This window comes from Acomys russatus, chromosome 26 (genome assembly GCF_903995435.1).
Source record: "Acomys russatus chromosome 26, mAcoRus1.1, whole genome shotgun sequence".
NCBI classification, from domain to species: Eukaryota; Metazoa; Chordata; class Mammalia; order Rodentia; family Muridae; genus Acomys; species Acomys russatus.
The window spans coordinates 35769703-35782997 of record NC_067162.1 but is presented as its reverse complement, the minus strand read 5'-3'; the positions used below and the strand labels follow the sequence as shown (position 1 = coordinate 35782997).

Sequence of the window (13295 nt, the reverse complement as noted above, 5' to 3'; positions counted from 1 at the left end):
GGTTCTCTAGGAAAGAAATACAGGTCAGACACAAAATGAGGCTCTCAGATACTGGAATACGTTTGGTTTGGGAGTTCATCTATACACACAAAAGTTTTTATCCCTTTCCCTCCCAAGTCACTGAGCCGGCAAAATATTCCACCGGCCATCTTGGTTGTGGCAACCCAAATTCATTTCTTTTTCCTTCTTCTATTACGACAATCAAGAAAGTTAGACCATGGTGCCCTACCCAGGTTTTCTAAGCAGCCCCTGCAGCTCCTCCAGGAAGGAAAGCCATTTTCCCGCCAGCAGGGTCCAGGGCGTGGGCCCTTCGCAGCGCATCCTCCGCTTTTGCTGTGCGGTGGCTCCGAGGTCTACGGCCCGCTGGGGAGGAGGAGCCCCGCCAGCCCCGCCCCGCCTCCTCATTTAAATACACGTCGCCGGCGGGTGCGTCGAGCTCGCCGCGAACCCAAGATGGCGGTGTGTGGACGTGTACGGAGGATGTTCCGCTTGTCGGCGGCGTTGCAGCTGCTGCTGCTAGCGACAGCAGGGGCCCAGAATAACCACGGTCAGGGCCAGAATCTGGGGGCCAACTTGGCGTCCTTCTTAGGACAAGCAGGAGGCGGTAGCCCTGCGGGGCAGCAGCCGCCTCAGTCGCTTCAGTTATCGCAGCAACAGCAGCAGCAGCAGCCGCCTCAGCAGCAGCAGCAGCAGCAGCAGCCTCTTTTCCCGGCGGGCGGGCCCCTGGCCCGGCGGGGCGGAGCGGGGCCCGGTGGGACTGGAGGTGGCTGGAAGCTGGTGGAGGAAGAGTCCTGCAGGGAGGACGTGACCCGTGTGTGCCCCAAACACACCTGGAGCAACAACCTGGCGGTGCTCGAGTGCCTGCAGGACGTAAGGGAGGTGAGAAGGTGGGACGGGCCTGGGAGGAGGGCCGAGCCTGGTGCGGGCCGGAGGGTGTCGCCGGCCTGGAAGCCGCGGCTGCCGGGCTGCGGCTTCCCTCGCTCCTTTCCTTCAGGGCTGTGTGCCGGCGCCTTTCTCCTTCCTGCCCCTCACTCCCGGGTGCGTTCCGGCAAGCGGATCCCACCCCTCCGGCTGGCTTCCCTCCCCGGTCCCTTCTTTCGCTCCTTGTCGCGGTGTTCTGGGATCGAGACCTCGGCTCACGGCCTCAGGAGGCGAAGGCCTACTAGGAGCGTGTTTCTGTTTGCGCTCCTGTCTTTTGTGTGGTGCTCTATGCCGAGGGGCTTCTCGCCGAAAACCAGTTTAGGATTTTTGCTATCAGTTTCGACCTCGACAGTGTGTAGCAATGCATTTCTACGTGAAAATAAAAAATGGTCGGTATATTTGAGCTGCTAAAGATCTGTCTGCTGTTTATTTAGCAGTAGATACTTGGTTTGTTAATCTGGGTTCTCTTCTCGTGTGTACGTAGTCAAGAACTGAATTTACTGTTCTTACCACGTTCTTTTGTCATTGGTAAATCTTTGCTATTTACCTGGTGCTCCCCCCCCCTTCACTTCCTGTGGTCAGTTTGTAAAGGACCTCATTTTTAGCCTTCATGCCACTTGGAACCCTAAAGCTTGAGAAAGTTATAGGCAGCATTTAATACCGTGATCGTGTTGTAGGCTTTTCTGAAGTCTGCTTATAGTTTTTGTTTTGTTCTTTTTTCTTTCTTTCTTTCTTTTTTCTTTTTTTTTTAAGACAGGATTTGCTTACGTAGCCCAGGCTGGCTGCCTACTAGAGGCATCCTTCTGTTTCTGGCTGACCACTTTGCCAAGTTTGAAATAATTTTAACAGTAACTCTCAATGAGTTCATTTAAACTACACTGATAACTTATTTTCTATATTTGGTTCTGCGGACATGCATGCATTTGGTAGAAATACTTGTTTTCCATAAGCTTAAATAAATAGGTTTAGTCCCAAAGGTTGGCAAGTTGAAGCTGCTGTTTGTCATTTCATTTGCAATAGTCTATTTTTCAGGATTGTTGAAGAACAATCTTCAGTATTGTTCAAGACCATGAGTTGACCACTGGTTTTAAGATGTGTGGTAGTCTTGCTTTTTAGCGTTATATACTGTACCCTTATATACTAAGCCCCCTTAATCCTGGCATTTGAGAGGCAGAAGCTAGCAGATACCTCTTTTGAGTTTGAGGACAGTCTGCCAGGCAGGGCAACATTAAAACTGTTTTTAAAAAAGAAGAAATTTAAAAAAAAAAAAAAAAAAAAAAAAAAAAAAGGAAAAGGCATACAAAATCAAGATCTAGAGAGTTTCCAGAGCCACCAGAAATGTGGAATCGTACATGGTTCTCATTTATAGCTTGAAGACTAGAAAGCAGATACAGCCACTAAGCATGGTGGCATATGCCTCTGGAGGCTTAGACCAGCAGATCTCTGTGTGGCCTGGTCTATTGGGAGTCCAGGACAGCCAAGGGCTTTGTTTTGTTGTTGTTGTTGTTTTTGTTTTTGTTTTGTTTTGTTTTTTGGTTTTTCGAGACAGGGTTTCTCTATGTAGCCTTGGCTGTCCTGGACTCACTTTGTAGACCAGGCTGGCCTCGAACTCACAGCGATCTGCCTGCCTCTGCCTCCCGAGTGCTGAGGTTAAAGGCGGGCGCCCCGCCCGGCTTTTTTTTTTTTTTTTTTTTTTGGTCTTACCTTCTCTCTCACCTCCCCCATCCTAAGACAGGGTTTCTCTTTGGAATTTTCTATTTGATTCTTTTTTTTTTTTTTTTTTCCTCTCCCTTTGGTTTTTCAAGACAGGGTCTCTCTGTGTAGCCTTGGCTGTCCTGGACTCACTTTGTAGACCATTCTATCTGATTCTTAAGGATACTTACTAGATATTGTTTCCTTAAGCTAAGATCCTACTATCCTACTAGATAACATTGTTAATGGGTTGTTGTAGAAATAGACTATTACTAGAGGAATGTGGCAAAAAAAAAAAAAAGTCCAGTTGAAGGAGTGTCTAAAGCTGTTTACATTATAGACATCTGTAACACTCCTTACAGGAGCACTGAATGGTTTTCTGTCATGCATGTAAAAGTATGTAGAGACGCTCTCCATCTATAAAGGATAGGCTTGTTTAATTTTGCAATCTTTATCTTAAGGGCACCATTTTTTTTTCTTAGATTAGTTTGCATAAAGAAAAGTACACTGGTCAGAAAATGTAGTCACTAGTCTACCATTATTCTCAAAATTCTCAGCAAAGATATTTAAGTAAATTTTTTGGGGGGAGAGGGGTCAGGATCATGTATAAACTCTGTTCCAGAATACCTAGTTCAGTGCTAGAACTCAGAAAATATTGTTAGTTGATTGGGGAAGAGTAAAATTGGTGGGTGCGGTTTTGCCTTCCAGAAGAAGGGAGTGTCATGTAAATGGGGGACTTACTACTTGGGAGGAAGGAGCTAAATTCTCAGTATAATGATGAGCTTCACTTGTGCGCTCAGTACCGGGGATCTGCAACATCCTTAATCCCTCAAGTTCATGTTTTGTTTTGTTTTGTTTTCCAAGACAGAGTTTCTCTGTGTAGCCCTGGCTGTCCTGGAACTAACTCAGACACAGACACAGACACACACAGACACACACACACACACACACACACACACACACACACACACACCGCCCAAACAAGGTTTCCACAGGTCTCACTCTGTAGCCCTGTGTACCTTAGAACTCTTTGTACACTAGCCTGGCCTTAACATGTCTCTGTCTCCTGAGTACTGAGATTAAAGCCTTATGTCACAAGTTTTAGAATTTAAGGCTCTCTCTACTGTGGTCCAAAATTATGTAATTCACTTACATGCCTTATTGAGAGATTTATTTTTACCTTTAAGTACTATCAGTTGACATTTTCAGTTTATCTAGTGTGTCATCTGCCAACGAACTCAAGATATAAGGATATACTATAGTAAAACTTTATGTCAACTATAGATTAATTCACAGCTTTACTGAAGGCGTTAGACCAGTATTTTGAAGGTGTATGTTATGTGGAGCTTTCTTTTTGACCCCTCAGATGAATCATGCTTTTTAACTAATTAATTAATTAGAGACAGGATTCCTCTATGTAGCCTGTTGTCCTGAAACTTACTCTGTAGACCAGGCTGGCCTGGAACTCAAAATCATAGAGATCCACTCATATTTGCCTCCCAAGTGCTGGTATTAAAGGCATGCACCAGCCGGGCGTGGTGGCGCAGGCCTTTAATCCCAGCACTCGGGAGGCAGAGGCAGGCGGATCGCTGTGAGTTCGAGGCCAGCCTGGTCTACAAAGTGAGTCCAGGATGGCCAAGGCTACACAGAGAAACCCTGTCTCGAAAAACCCAAAAAAAAAAAAAAAAAAAAAAAAAATAAAGGCATGCACCACCACTGCCTAGCCTGAGTCATGCGCATTAGTTTGTTTGTTTATTTATTTATTTGGTTTTTTTGAGGCAGGGTTTCTCTGTGTAGCCTTGGCTGTTGTGGACTCTGTAGACCAAGCTGGCCTCGAACTCACAGATATGCACCTGCTTCTGCCTCCCTGAGTGCTGGGATCACAGGCGTGGGCTACTGTGCCCCACCTGAGTTGTGCCTTTTAAAGGGCCCAATGTACCTAATAGGCAATAGTCCCATTCTTGTGTGTATGTAGGGGTAGGTGTTTTGCCTGCATGTGTGTCTGTGCTTTAAAAGTGTGCAGTATCCACAAAGGCCAGGAGAAGGTATCCAGTGCCCTGAAACTGGAGTTATAGATGTGTGTGTGTGCGTGTGTGTGTGTATGTGTGTGTATGTGTGTGTCTTTTTCTGAGACAGGGTTTCTCTGTGTAGTCCTGGCTGTCCTGGAACTAACTCTATAGACCAGGCCGTACTTGAACTCGCAGAGATCCTCCTGCCTCTGCCTGAATTATAGATGTTTGTGAACCACGACGTGGACACTGGGAATCCAACTAAGGTCCTCTACAAGAGCAGCAAGTGCTCTTAACTGCAGAGCCTCCCTCTAGCCCCTATACCCATTTTTGTTGTTGTTATTGTTTTTTGAGACAGGATTTCTCTGTGTATCCCTGGCTGTCCTGGACTCACTTTGTAGACCAGGCTGGCCTCAGTATCCATTTTACCTACTCTTAAGTAGTAGATGGTAGAGTATTAACAGTGGAGGAGGAGTGCTGGGTAATTGTGTATGTTTGTATGTGTGTCACTCAACTTGAACTATGACTACCCTTCTATTTTTCTAGCATACTGTTGAGAGACTGATATATTTTAAACTAGACACCAGATGTCATTTAATTTATGAGTACTTCAGTGTGTGAGATACTTAAAAATATTTCTTAGTACTTTCTGTGAATATATTAATCTCCAAACATTTGTGCCACTATCTAAACTTTTTTGTTTTTTTTGCTGTTGTTTTGTTTTGTTTTTTTCTTTTCTTCTTTTCTGATGCAAACAGCAAGGGACGCTTTATTGGTCCATCGTGATGGAGTCTACCAAGCTCTATTGAGCTGGAGACCTTGTTTTGTTTTTTTTCAAGACAGGTATCTCTTGTAGTCCTGTCTTTGTAGACCAGGCTGGCTTTGAACACACAGAGATCTGCCTGCCTCTGCCTCCCAAGTGCTGGGATTAAAGGCGTGTACCACCATACCCAGTTTACCTAAACTTTGTGTAAATACTGTGTATTTATTTAAAGTGGACTTTGTTTGCTTGTTTGTTTTTTGTGGTTTTTTGAAACAAGTTTTCTCTGTGTAACAGGCATGGCTGTCCTAGACTCACTTTGTAGACCAGACTGGCCTGGAACTCACAGAGATCCACCTGCTTCTGCCTCTGCCTCCCGAGTTTTAGGATTATACTGTTTTATATACTGAGCAGCAAATAAAATCTCAGCACTGCAAACTTTTTCTTTTTTTGAGACAGGGTCTCCTTGTTTAGCCCTGGCTGGCCTGGGATCTAACCCTATTATTTGTTTTTAAAGAATTTCTTTTTCAGCTGGGCGTGGTGGCACACACCTTTAATCCCAGTACTTGGGAGGCAGAGGCAGGTGGATCACTGTGAGTTCGAGGCCAGCCTGGTCTACAAAGTGAGTTCAGGATAGCCAAAGCTACACAGAGAAACCCTGTCTCACACCCCCCCCCTCCAAGAATTTCTTTTTCCTTTAAGCTCAGAAGTTGGGAAGTGAGGCAGGTGGATCTCTGTGAGTTCAAGGCCAGGCTGTTCCAAGATAGTCAGGGCTACATAGAGAAATCCTGTCTTGAAAGAAAACAAACAAACAAAAAGAAGTTAAAAAAATTTTTTTTTTATTTTATGTGCATTGGTGTTTTACGTTCATGTATGTCTGTACCAGGATGTTATATCTCCTGGAACTGGAGTTATAGACAGTTGTGAACTGCCATGTGGGTGCCAGGAATCGAACTCAGGACCTCTGGAAGAGCAGCCAGTGCTCCAGCCCCCTTGTTTTGTTTTGGGGTAGGATCTCACTCTATAGTCAGGTTGCTTAGAACTCACAGTGTAGCTTATAGTGACTTGAAACTCCTAGCAACCTGTCCTCAGCCACCATGCATGGCTTGCTATTAGGTACTTACAAGACTGGGCAAGACATGTATCACTCTGAGGCTTGGTTTCTTTATGTGTTGGTGAGATGAGAAGGGGGCCTTGGATCCCCTAGAACTGAAGCTCCAGGTGGTTGGTAGTAGCAATGTAGGTATTGGGAATTAGTCAGATAGCACTCTTGCTGTGGTTGCTGGGAATTGAACTCAAGACCTCTGGAAGAGCAGACAGTTCTAACTGCTGAGCCATCTCTCCAGCCCACAGCAAGCACTCTTAGCCATATCTATAGGCCTAGGAAATATGTATTTTGTGTGTTTCAAGAGATTAAACCTAGAGCTTTGCCTGTGTTAGGCAACCTCTTTGTCACTCATTCCGAACTCTAAGATTTTTCTAACTAATATAAGCTATTTACCTTATGTATTCTGATTAGGCATGTATTGTATGGCTTCTAGGATTAAATATGTATTTGTCTCATGATTTTTGCTTATTCAGAGGAAATAATGGCATGAGTAAGGCAAACAGCAATTAATCCAAGTTGTTGGGCTTTAGGATGTAGTAATTTTATTTGAGATCGTACGGAATTTCCTCTCATGTTAACTCAGTGGTTGGAAGCAATTTAACCACATAATCAAATCGTTACTGACCTCCCATTATGTATCTATCACTGTGGAAGAACATTAATACTCAGATACTACCATTGCTTACAGTCAGTTTGATAGATGAGATTGTGAACAAGAAGCAGTCGTTTAAGAGTGTTAGCAACTTGATGTCATATCAATTCTAAATTCTTTTAAAAAAATTTTTTGAGGCAGCGTTTCTCTGTGTGTAGCCTTGGCTGTCCTGAAACTTGCTTTGTAGACCGGGCTGGTTTCAAACTCACAGAGATCCGCCTGCCCCTGCCTCCCTAAGTGGTGTGTGTGTGTGTGTGTGTGTGTGTGTGTGTGTGTGTGTGTGTGTGTGTGTGTGTGTGTGTTTTATGTGGAATGTTTTTAAATGGTCTTTCTATATGCCCAAGCTAATCTTAAAAACTTGAAATCATCTTGCCTTAGCCTCCTGAGTGCTGGCATGGTTTTCTTTTTTTTTTTTTTTTTTTTTTTTTTTTTTTTGGTTTTTCGAGACAGGGTTTCTCTGTGTAGCCTTGGCCATTATGGACTCGCTTTGTAGACCAGGCTGGCCTCGAACTCACAGCGATCCGCCTGCCTCTGCCTCCCGAGTGCTGGGATTAAAGGCGTGCGCCACCACGCCCGGCTGCTGGCATGGTTTTCAATCCCAACTTGAGATAAAAATACTCCTTCAGATGACTGAGAGTTACCTGAAAAACAGCATTGACATTTCCGGCAAATACTCAAGAAGTTTCTTGATGAGAGTGCTTTATAGCATATAGTTGTTAATAATTTATTGTTCTGTAGAAGGAAATAATACACTTGAATAGTTCAGAAGAGGAAATGCTACGTTTCTATTGTGTTCAAGCAAATGTAGTCAGCAATATCAAGATTATGTTTCTTAAAAAGAAACTATTAAAATGGTTTATAGGTAATTAATTTTTCATCTGTCAGCAAATATTTAATGAATCCTGTGTACAAGACACTGTTCAGTGTTGGTGATATAGATATTGATAAAAGCAAGCACTTATTGAGCATTTCTTTTCTTTTTTTTTTTTTTTTTTTTTGGTTTTTCAAAACAGGGTCTCTCTGTGTAGCTCTGGCTGTCCTGGAACTCACTCTGTAGACCAGGCTGGCCTCTGCCTCTCTAGTACAGGGACTACAGGTGTGCACCACCACTGACCAGACATTATTATTGTTTCTTATAAGCTCTGTTCTAAGAGAGGCAAAATAATTTCTAGTATTATTTAATCCTAGGAAATGTGTGCTTTTTTAACTTTGAGGTGGGCTGGTTTTTTGATTTTCAAAACAGGGCTTCTCTGTGTGGCACTGGCTGTCTTGGAACTTGCTTTGTAGACTGGGCATGCCTCAAACTTATAGATATGAGTTTGCTCTGCCTTCAGAGTGCTGGGTTTAAATTTTTATTTATTTATTTACTTTACATCCTGGTCATATTCCCCTCCCTCTTCTCTTCCCAGTCCCACTTTCCCTCCCCCTTTCCCTCCCCTATTCCTCAGAAAAGGGGAGCCCCATACACACGCACTCCAGCCCATCAAGTCACATCAGCCCTCTTTCCCTGTGGCCTGACAAGGCAGTCCTATCCTGGGAATTAATAAAAAAGCAGACAAGAGTCCATGTCAGAGACAGCCCCTGCTCCCCTTACTAGAGGACCCACATGAAGCCTGAGCTGCCCATCGGCTACATCTATGTAGAGGACCTAGGTCCGTCCAGTCCATGCTCAGTTAGTGCTTGAGACTCCACAGGCCCCTCTGGGCCCTGGTTGGTTGGCTCTGTTAGTCTTCTTGTGGAGCTCTTACTACCTCAGGGTCCTTTTATTCACCATGCCACCCCTATGCCCCCTTTTCCACTAGACTCCCTATGCTTTGCCCAAAGTTTGGCTGTGAGTCTCAGCATCTGTTTTGAACCACTGCTGGGTGGAGCCTCTCAGAGGACAACTCTGATAGGCTTCTGTCATTTTGTCTTTATGGGTCTGGGTTACCTTACTCAGGATGATCTTTTCTAGTTCCATCCATTTGCCTGCAAATTTCATGATTTCCTTGTTTTTAGTGGCTGAGTAGTATTTCATTATGTAAATGTACCACAGTTTCTTTATCCATATTTTGGTTGAGGGACGTCTGGGTTTTTTTTTTTTTTTTTCAGTTTTCTGGCTATTATGAATAATGCTGCTATGAACATAGTTGAGCAAATGTCCTTGTTGTATGGTGGGGCATCCTTTGGAAATATGCCAGGAGTGGTATATCTGGGTTTTGAAGTAGAGCTGTTCTCAGTTTCCCGAGAAAGCACCAGATTGATTTCCAAAGTGGTTGTACAAATGGAGGAGGGTTCCCCTTTCCACATCCTCGCCTGGGTAGATGAGTTGACAGAGCTTCAGACCCTGAACCTGAGAGTCCAAAGTTACTTTGCTTTTTTAATTTTAATTTTTAAAGAGTCTGTTGTAGCCCAGGTTGCCCTAGAACTCTTTGCAGCAAGAGGATGACCTCAAATTCCCAATCTTGCTGCCTTCGCCCACAATTACTAGGGCTACAGGTGTGTGCTACACCTTGATTTAGTAGACAGTGCAATTATTTTCAATTTTTTTTACAAAGCAAGTCCAGGATAGCCAGGACTTAAAGGCTACACAGAACAATCCTGACTCGAAAAACAAAACACAAACCCTGAAATCAGTCAATGACTCATCTTTATTTGGATGTGTTAGATAAATTTGAAACTTAAGAAAGAATCTCAAAGTAATGTCCCCCAAAGCTCAGAGCTGAGCTAGTAATAACTTTGCATCTGAGTTAAAATATAGTGTGGAGGAACAAGAAGTGTGGACTGGAATCTAAAAACAATAAATACAGGAAGCAGGCCAGGCATCTATTTTCCTTCATTCAGCATTAGTTTACTGGACTCACATAACATTAGATTGAGTACTGGGGATGAAGCTAGTTAGTAGAGTGATTGGCCAGCATGTTGGGAGCCCTGGGGTGGACTCCCTAGCACCAAGTATATCCAGCTTGGTGGCAGAGGCTTGTAATGCTAGCTAGCATTCTGGAGGTAGAGGCAGAAGGATTAGAATTCTGCTTCTTGGGGCTGGAAATGTAGGTCATTTGATAGAGTACTTGCTTAGCAAAAGCCTTGCATTTGATCCGGATCACCACACAAACTAGGTACATACCAGCACTTGGAAGAGGAAAGCAAGAGGATAAAAAGTTCAAGGCCTGCCAGGTAGCGTGGCGCACATCTTTAACCCCAGTACTTGGGAAGCAAAGGCAGGTAGATCTGAGTTTAAGGGCAGTCCTGAGTTTCAGGACAGCTAGGGCTACACACAGAAAAACCCTGTCTTGTTTGTTTGTTTGTTTTTGAAGACAGGGTTTCTCTGTGTAGCCTTGGCTGTCCTGGACTCACTTTGTAGACCAGGCTGGCCTTGAACTCACAGAGATCCTCCTGTCTCTGCCTCCCAAGTGCTGGGATTAAAGATGTGTGCCACCATGCCTGGTGAAAAAGCTTGTCTTGAAAAACCAAAATTAATAATAATAATAATAATAATAATAATAATAATAATAATAATAATAATAATAATAATAATAATAATTTGGGAGCTAGTAAGCTTGCTCCGAGAGCTGACTTGCTGTACAAACATAACTTCATATCAGATCCCCAGTAGCCACATTAAACAAACAAACCAGGTGTAGCATGGAACAGAATCAAAGGTCTTATATTGGTCATAGCATGAAGTGGACAGTAAGTTTCAAGTGGGAAGAAAAAGGATATATTGGGAATTTTTTTATATTTGTTTATATGATTTTTGAAACTGAGACTTTCTGTGTACCCCAAGCTGGCCTTAAACTTACTATATTGCCTAGGGTAGCCTCTACCCTCAATTTACCCAAGTACTGATGGGCAGAGGTGTGCCACTCCACCCAGCTCAGAGGAGTTCTGATAACAAGCAGAGTCTGCCATGTGTTAACGAATGTAACTCCTGAGCATGTATCTGTTATACATGAAATAAGAGTCAGAGGTTCGGGGCTTATTGCCACGTGGGGGTAAGGTATGAGGAGCAGCAGTATGAGGAGGAAAACAGAATGGGCTTTGGAGTGACAGTCTTGACTCAGCTCACATTACTATGACTTTAAATCAGTCAGCCTCTCTTCACCCCCCCTTTCCCTGTCACGCTGACTGGCCTTGAACTCACAGAGATCTGTCTGCCTCTGCCTCCAGAGTACAGGGATTAGAGGCCATACCACTAGCAGGACATGGTGGTATACACCTTTAATCCCAGCACTTGAGGAGGCAGAGGCAGGCTGATCTCTGTGAGTTGGAGGCCACGTCTGGTCTACAAAGTGAGCCCAGGACAGCCAGGACTACACAGAGAAACCCTGTCTCAAAAAACCAAAACCCAGACAAACAAAACAAAAACAAAAAAAGGGCTATTTCACCTTATCTAGCTCAAATTAATCTTTTTTTTTTTTTTTTTTTGAGACAGTTTCTCTGTGTAGACTTAGCTGTCCTTGTCCAGGTACTGGGATTACAGGTGTGTGCCATCACATCTGGCTCAAAAATATTATTATTATTATTATTATTATTATTATTATTATTATTATTATTATTATTATTATTAGTTTTTCAAGCCACCACACCTTGCCTTCAAATTAATATCTTAATTTATTTTTAAATTTTTAGTGTGTGTGTATGGGGGTTGTAAATCTCAGTCTGTTGAGAGTGCACATGCTACAGTATACATGAGGAGGTCAGAAGACACTTTTGGGAGTCTACCACTTGTTTTGGGGGTAGGTTACCTCTTGTTTCTGTGTTTTATATGCCAGCTTAGCTCACCAGAGAAGTTCAAGGCAATTCTCCCGTCTCTCTCCAGTCTCAACTATGTAGACCAAGCTAGTCTTGCATTTAGAGGTATGCCTACCTATGCCTCACTGCTGAGATTACAGGCAGGGACTTTATCTGCTCAGAAACAGAAAGCTTTGGCTGTATTCTTTACTTGTATAAATCCAGATAAATATAAAAATTATTGAAGCTTTCCTGAAATTTGGTGATTTTCAGAGAGAAAGTAATATGTAAAAACTTGAGCTCTTCTGTTGCTAAGGTTGGAACCTTTCTTTGGCTTACGAAATAGGCAATAATTGCTGGTCAAAGTGGCTCACACCTTTAATCCCAGCAGAGGCTAGTGAACCCCTTTAAGTTTGAAGCCAGCCTGGTCTACATTGTGAGATTCAGGCCTACAAATCAAGATCCTGTTTCAAAAACAAAACAAAACAAAAAACAAAACAAAAAAAACCCTGAAACGCTTACATTAAGACTTTGATAAGGAAGCACACGGCTTTTATCCCAGCACTTGGGAGGCAGAGGCAGGCAGATCTCTGAGTTCAAGGCCAGCCTGGTCTACAAAGTGAGTTCAGGACAGCCAAGGCCACACTGAGAAACCTGTCTCAAAAAGCCAACAACAGTCCCAGCATTTGGGAGGCAGAGGCAGGCAGAGGTCTGAATTTGAGGCCAGCCTGGTTTACAAAGAGAGTTCCAGGCACAGCCAAGGCTATTACAGAAACCCTACCTCAATAAACCAAAAAACCACCACCACCACCAAAAAATAGTTAAATAAGGAGCCGGAGAGATAGATGATAGTTCAACAGTTAAGAGCACTAGCTATCTTCCAGAAGACCTGGGTTCAGTTCTTGGCAGCAACATGGCAGCACACAACTGTTTGTCTCAGTTATCTGACACCCTCTTGTGGCCTTTTCAGTTATGCATGTAGTGTACAGACATACGTGCAGGCAAAATACTCATACACATAAAAATTGGTGGGGTTGGGGATGTAACCGCATGGTAGGGAACACTCTACCACTGAACTACATTCCTATCCCTTTTTACTTTTATTTTGAAACAAGTCTCACTTAGGCTGGCCTTGAATTTGTAATCCTCCTGCCAGACCCTCTCAAATCCTAGAATTATAGGCCTGTGCCATTGGGCCTATACTTTTTTTTTAGTAGTTTATTTTTATTTTATGTGCATTGGTGTTTTGCCTGCATGTATGTCTTTGTGAAGGTGTCAGTTGGAGGTGCAGGCAGTTGTGAGCTGCCATGTAAGAGCTGGGAATTGAACCCTGGTCGTCTGGAAGAGCAGTTACTGCTCATAACAGCTGAGCCAAGCCAGGCGTGGTGGAGCATGCCTTTAATCCCAGCACTTGGGAGGATGAGGCAGGTGGATCGCTAT

The 13295-nt window shown here is 43.6% G+C and overlaps 1 protein-coding gene across 2 annotated transcripts in view; it reads left to right on the top strand.

Moving 5' to 3' along the window:
* Positions 1 to 431: 431 nt before the first annotated feature.
* Glg1 (golgi glycoprotein 1) overlaps positions 432 to 13295 on the top strand; it is a 93313-nt gene continuing 80449 nt past the window's right edge. For both annotated transcript variants that reach the window (XM_051169150.1, XM_051169151.1), the window contains exon 1: positions 432 to 879. In XM_051169150.1, the coding sequence (XP_051025107.1) occupies positions 454 to 879 (426 nt within the window). In that variant the 5' untranslated portion in view covers positions 432 to 453. The remainder of the gene's footprint in view (positions 880 to 13295) is intronic.